The sequence below is a fragment of the Bombus vancouverensis genome, chromosome 14 (genome assembly GCF_051014615.1).
Source record: "Bombus vancouverensis nearcticus chromosome 14, iyBomVanc1_principal, whole genome shotgun sequence".
Classification (NCBI taxonomy): Eukaryota; Metazoa; Arthropoda; class Insecta; order Hymenoptera; family Apidae; genus Bombus; species Bombus vancouverensis.
In genome coordinates this window covers 12769104-12775233 of record NC_134924.1, presented here as the reverse complement: position 1 = coordinate 12775233, position 6130 = coordinate 12769104, and the positions used below count along the sequence as shown (strand labels likewise).

The window sequence follows — 6130 nt, the reverse complement described above, 5'->3', positions numbered from 1 at the left end:
GAAAAGAAAAAACTTAAAAAGTTTGATCTTATAATACATAAATTTTAAATATTTCCCATTTTAATTTAAATAAAATCTTAATTTCTTAAAATATAATTATTTTGTAACATAAATTGTTAGTTATATTCATCAGAAACCATTATTTCCATATTTTTAGTTCCATATGTTAGTGGTATAAATTTATATTTCATATAATTTGATCCAAAACAAATTTCTCTTGTCTCGAATCTAAATTATAATAAAAATGAAATGTAGAAAAGTTTCAAAATTTATTGGATATAAATTCTAGTGTATTGTTGAAAGTTATAAAACATTTAATAAAATCATTTAAAACCAACTTCCCTATGCTTCATTTTCAACAGTTTTATCATTTCTTATAGGCTGTGAATCCTTTCTATTGCTATGATTAGAACTTTCATTTGTAGAAGATATTTCTTCATTTACAGGGTTTGTTTCATTATCCCTTTTCACTTTTTTCAATTGTCCTATAACTTTAATATAATTGTAAGGAATAAGACCAACATTTACATTATCGGTAGCTTTGCACCACCCGGGCAAATTTTTTGGTTGTAGAGACTTGGGTGCAAGATAGACTTTTTGACCAGCTTTTATACTGAGTTCATCATTGTGAGTGGCAACAAAGTCATATAACACTGTTGCAATATATGCGGATTCCTCAATAGCTTGCCATTCTTTTGGATCTTTTCCTAAAGATTAAATTCTTATTTAGTTACCTTATTTTATATGTAAAAAATTCATAACACATAATCTTTAAATAACTAGCAAAGGTATTTTATGTTTTAGTACCTTTTATTTGCATGTTTTTAATATTATTCGAAATTTTATGAATTATATAAGGTACTACAAAGAATACACTGAATATTAAAAACCCAGACCAGTAAGAAGAATTATGAACATTTACACTTCCAACTTTTGCTAGTGATTTATCCCATAACTCTTCGTTTATTGAATCTTGATTTTGATAACCTAAAAGAATATTTAATAAACTAAATTATAAATTAGAACTACATATCATATAAACTGTAAAATATAATAGAAAACTTTACCAGTAGAGTGTACAATCTTCCTGTACAACCATTTAAAAAATCTAATTAAAGCAAAAGTACTAAGTAACTGATTTACAGTGGAGCGTAATTTCCCAACATTTTCTGCAACATTTAAAATTGCTCTGAATGAATTTGTTAAAGCAAAATATGTGGATTCCAATAGCATTGTCATAGATGAAAATGTATGAAGAACTGTCTCGATCAACTGAAAAGTTGACCTGGTATTGTCCTCAACATATTGGGAAAATCTGCACACAATTTCAAACAACTATTACTAACTTATTTCATTATTTCCATCAAAATTCAGTTAACTATTTAATTAATTTTCATATTTCTTTTATATCTATATTCTATATCAATAGTTCATATCTATATTTTATATTAATAGTTCATATCTATATTCAATAATTTTGGAAATTGTTTATCACATTTAAAGATTGTAAATTACATATAAAAACATTGAGAATTCTATATATTTTTTATCGTTAGGAATCGAGTCACAAAATCTTTTATCATCCCAAACAAAATGAAAACGAATTGAAAAGATTAAATATGATATAACATATGAAATAAATATGACATGTTATAAGCTTCTTACCTATTTTCGGCATCACCACTGTGTCCACCAAACATTCCATAATTATTATAATTGGAGTATGGACCATATGAACTATATGAACTATATCCTCCATATCCATTAAATCCCCTATATTGATTACCATATCCACCAAATCCGTATCCTCCATAATAATTAGATCCAAATGGTCTATGATGAAATCCAGAATAATTTTGGACTGGTTGACGCGGAGGTACTGGTGGAGGATTTCCTGGTTGAAGATTTGAAGGAGGAAATGGTGATGGCGCATTTGGTATACTACAATAAAACCATTTTATTTAAAAGTAACAGCATTATTCCATTAAATACTTAATGAAGAAACTTATTATTGTTTAAATATTATTAACTATATTATATTAAATTGCATATTAGAATAAAATTTCAAAAATATGAATAGAATTACTATTTTATGAATGTTCCATGATTTGAAGCAAAAAATGACATTGATTACTTTTTTTAAATAAGATATCACTTAAATCTTATCAACATGTCTTAAATTGTTTGATAATTTGTCACCGATTATTAGATATAAGATTATAAATATTATCTTAAATTAATTTTTACATAAATCCAGTACCTGTTTATGATGTTAGGTACATTTTTTAAGTGATTTCCATTAATCCCATTTGTTCTTTCCGGCGCCATATTTTACGATAATATGTTTATTACGTTCATCATGTCGTTCACTGTACAAAGTTCATAACCTCTCTACTTATACAAAAATACTTAATACGGAAAGACAGAGTTTTTATTGATAATTGTATATGTATTACCTGATATTATTTTTTATCGTAGGACTTCAAACTGTTATGTTTTCAAACTGATTTTTTTACAGTAATACTCTTAAAATGTAGTTAGTTACTAAAAGTTCTATATTTATTATTTTCAATTTAATTCATTCAATTCAAAAAGTAAAATTCATAATATTAAAAAAAAAAAATATATATATATCCAATATCGAAAAATTTGTGATATTAATATTAATATTATAAGATAATAGCAAACATAGGACACGTTGATGAAAATTTAATTAAAGCATCACTTCGTTTCGATGTTCAAAACAGAGATTATAGTATATGTTGTTGCGGTAACCTCAGTATCCCTAACTTTATTGTAGTAAACCGGCGACCAAGGTAGAATACAGAAAGAAGAATTTTTATTTATTAAATACAAAAGAATGTCGAATTTTGTAAAATTTATCGAAGAAAACATACTTTATGAAATTTTAGCCGTATCATGGCTTTTACTTCTTTGGAGATATTATTTAAATCTTCGTCAGGTAAATTGTTGTAAATTTTATCTAATCATTATTAACCTAAATCATTAAAGTTAAGTTTCCTCATCTTATTAATTTCTAATTTTACTTTAAAACATGATTTCTTTTTCATTATAATAATTAATTATAACATAGATTCGCCTTTCTATTATAACAATTTCCTAATTTTTGTAAATTACATGATATTTAAAGAAATTATATTTCCTTTTTAGAAAATGATTATTATTAATAAAATTAGATTTATAAAAATAACTCTGTGTTATACGTGAAGCAATATAAGTTCTCTTTTTTATAGAGGGATTTGATGATGAGATTGACTGATTTACCTAAATCAGTTGAAGGTTTAATGACAAAGGATGTTTATAAGAAAGCACACAGTTATTTGCTAGATCGGTTAAAATTTAATGATTTTGAGAGTATATTTTCTGAACTTTGTACTGCGGTATGAAATTTTTATTTATACATGTATATATTATGTTATGTCGTAATATTTAAAATGAAATCATATAGTTCTTATAATATGTAAGCATTTGAATATTTATAGGTGTATTTGTTAAATTTATGCTACTATCGATTTTGGCTATGGAGTATTGATATTGTCAAATATTGTGGCTTTGATGATCAAAATGAAATTCTCTTAAGTGGTGTTTGTATGTTCATTATAAACGTTATCTATGATATAATAATTTTGCCATTTAAGATTTATTCTACGTTTGTTGTGGAACAAAAACATGGCTTTAATAAAGAAGTAAGAAAGTAAACATTTTTCTAATAGTATGATAAAAGTAATTTTTAAATTCTTAATTTAATACTGTTAATTTTAGACACCGTTATTCTTTGTCAAAGATCAGCTTCTTCGATTTGTTGTATGTGAGATACTTGCGGTACCCTTCCTATGTGCTGTAACATGGATCATAAAAAATGGTGGAGGGTACTGTTTCCTTTATCTTTGGATATTTTTAATAGTTGCTGCTCTTTTCCTTATGATTATTTACCCGGAACTAATTGCACCACTTTTTGATAAATACACACCTCTTCCAAATGGAGATTTGAAAAGAAAGATTGAAGAGTTAGCAGCATCGATAAACTATCCACTTTATAAAATATTTATTGTTGAAAATTCAAAAAGATCATCACACAGCAATGCATATCTGTATGGTTTTCACAAACATAAAAGAATTGTTCTCTATGACACTTTAGTCAAGGAGTATTATAAACCAGCGGAAGGTGAAACAAACACAAAAGGATGTACTACAGATGAAGTAGTAGCAGTATTGGCACACGAATTAGGACATTGGAAATATAGTCATACACTAAAGGGATTTATACTTGGCCAGGTAAATTTTTAGGCAACATATTTACAATATTACATCTTACTTACTAATGTATAAAAACAAATTTTTGCAGGTACAGCTGTTGATGAATATTTACCTATATGCAAAACTTCTTGATTATAAACCTATATTTGAAGCTTTTGGGTTTATGGATAGTCAACCCACGTTTATAGGATTCATAATTATTACTATCTATATTTCAAATCCCCTAAATATAGTAAGTTTAATGTATTACTTTTGATTTAGAAAAATTTGAAAAATCTTTGCATGCGTAAAATATTGTACGTTTGCTATATATATATATATATATATATATATATAACAATATGACATAAATCTTTAAATATTCATAAAGAATGAAATCTTATAAAATATCTCACAAATATTTCAAAATAATTTTAAATTGTTTTGCTTTCAAGATGTAATTTATGTATATTTTATTTATGTTGAACAATGATATTTAAAGTAATATTTATAATATTTATAAATTATTTTACAATTTTTACAGTTAGTCCAATACATAACAAATATACTTAGACGAAGATTTGAATTTGAAGCAGATAAGTTTGCAAAAATTTTGGGACATGGACAAACATTAAAAAGCTCTTTAATTAAGCTACAGGAGGACAATCTTGGTTTTCCTCTTTATGATAAATTGTATTCTAGTTGGCATCATAGTCATCCTCAAGTCCTTGAAAGAATTGAAGCTATTGATAAAGAAGATTAACTATAACACTTTTTAATACATCATGTGCATCATGTATATTATTTTAACACTGTGTATATCAATTTAATGCATGCATGGTTAACAGCCATGTAAAACGGTTACATTGGATAGTAATCAAACAATGGTTTTATAATTTGCAATTGATATAACTTATAGTGTAAGGGTACAATTAAATAATAGCCATACACACGATTTATAAAAAAAATGTGCTAAAAATAACAGAATTAATTTGATTTATCACACGTTCATGATGTAATTAATATTTTATAATCACCACATATATGTATTTTAAAGTTACAAATCAGATTAAAATAATTAAAACTTTATCATTATATAAAGAATGATATTAAAACTTTAAAATCAATTATATAATTGACGAATGAAAATGTGCTTCAATGAATCGTAAGCAATTATATTTATAGATTTGATTTAAATAAAAAATAATTATTAACAGAAACTCTTAATATAATTTAATTTTTAAAATAATGTCATAAAGTATTTGTAATATATTAGGAAATAATTACTATGATTATAGATAGCATTCATTTAAAGCAGTGCATAAAATTGAATTTTCATGTTCTTTTTTCGATTTTACGTAAGCATACAATACAAGTATCTTGCATTGTTTTGTTTTGTTTTTTTTTTTTTTTTTTTTTTTTTTTTTTTAGACAACGATACATTTTAATATAATATTGTCATGTTTTTTGTAATAATACTAAATATTATAAAGTATTTTATACCTTATAAAATAAAAAGCACAGTGCTATTCATCAAAATGAACATATTATCATCAGTTTTAGATATATAAATAATATTTATATAGAACAATTATTTTTTTAGGTTCCGTGTAATTTGAATTATAAGGTCAAGATATATTTTTAGATAAGTATATACCATATACACAAAGTGATGTTACATTTTATATATAGAATTTCCATTAACTTTTGTTATTTATTACTCTATATTTAAATTTTAAGGCATTTATGGAACATTATTATATATACATACATTCCCTTCTAACATATAATTTTATAGCAGCAAAATAATACATGTATAAATGGTATTAAACTTTTATTAAATTCTTAATATATATTTCTCGATATTTCAATT

General features: G+C 24.6%; 2 protein-coding genes across 5 annotated transcripts; one reads left to right on the top strand and one right to left on the bottom strand.

The window, feature by feature from the left end:
• Window positions 1-250: 250 nt before the first annotated feature.
• On the bottom strand, window positions 251-2596 carry Pex13 (peroxisomal biogenesis factor 13). Of its 3 annotated transcripts, none has more exons than XM_076624434.1 (6): window positions 2457-2596; window positions 2261-2391; window positions 1666-1941; window positions 1068-1315; window positions 808-987; window positions 251-707 (listed from the first exon to the last, which is right to left on the bottom strand). In XM_076624434.1, exons 2-6 carry the CDS (start codon window positions 2326-2328, stop codon window positions 343-345), a joined length of 1137 nt encoding a protein of 378 aa, XP_076480549.1. In that variant the 5' UTR covers window positions 2329-2391; window positions 2457-2596; the 3' UTR covers window positions 251-342. The 3 variants fall into 3 exon arrangements, with proteins under 3 accessions (XP_076480549.1, XP_076480551.1, XP_033189157.2); XM_076624436.1 differs by having other exon boundaries at window positions 2261-2369; window positions 2457-2594; XM_033333266.2 differs by having other exon boundaries at window positions 2261-2463.
• LOC117156337 (CAAX prenyl protease 1 homolog) lies at window positions 1951-5262 on the top strand. 2 transcript variants are annotated; one of them, XM_076624433.1, is made up of 7 exons: window positions 1951-1967; window positions 2801-2962; window positions 3255-3401; window positions 3504-3707; window positions 3784-4296; window positions 4367-4510; window positions 4802-5262. In XM_076624433.1, exons 2-7 carry the CDS (start codon window positions 2861-2863, stop codon window positions 5018-5020), a joined length of 1329 nt encoding a protein of 442 aa, XP_076480548.1. In that variant the 5' UTR covers window positions 1951-1967; window positions 2801-2860; the 3' UTR covers window positions 5021-5262. The 2 variants fall into 2 exon arrangements, with proteins under 2 accessions (XP_076480548.1, XP_033189155.1); XM_033333264.2 differs by lacking the exon at window positions 1951-1967 and having other exon boundaries at window positions 2710-2962.
• Window positions 5263-6130: the final 868 nt, after the last annotated feature.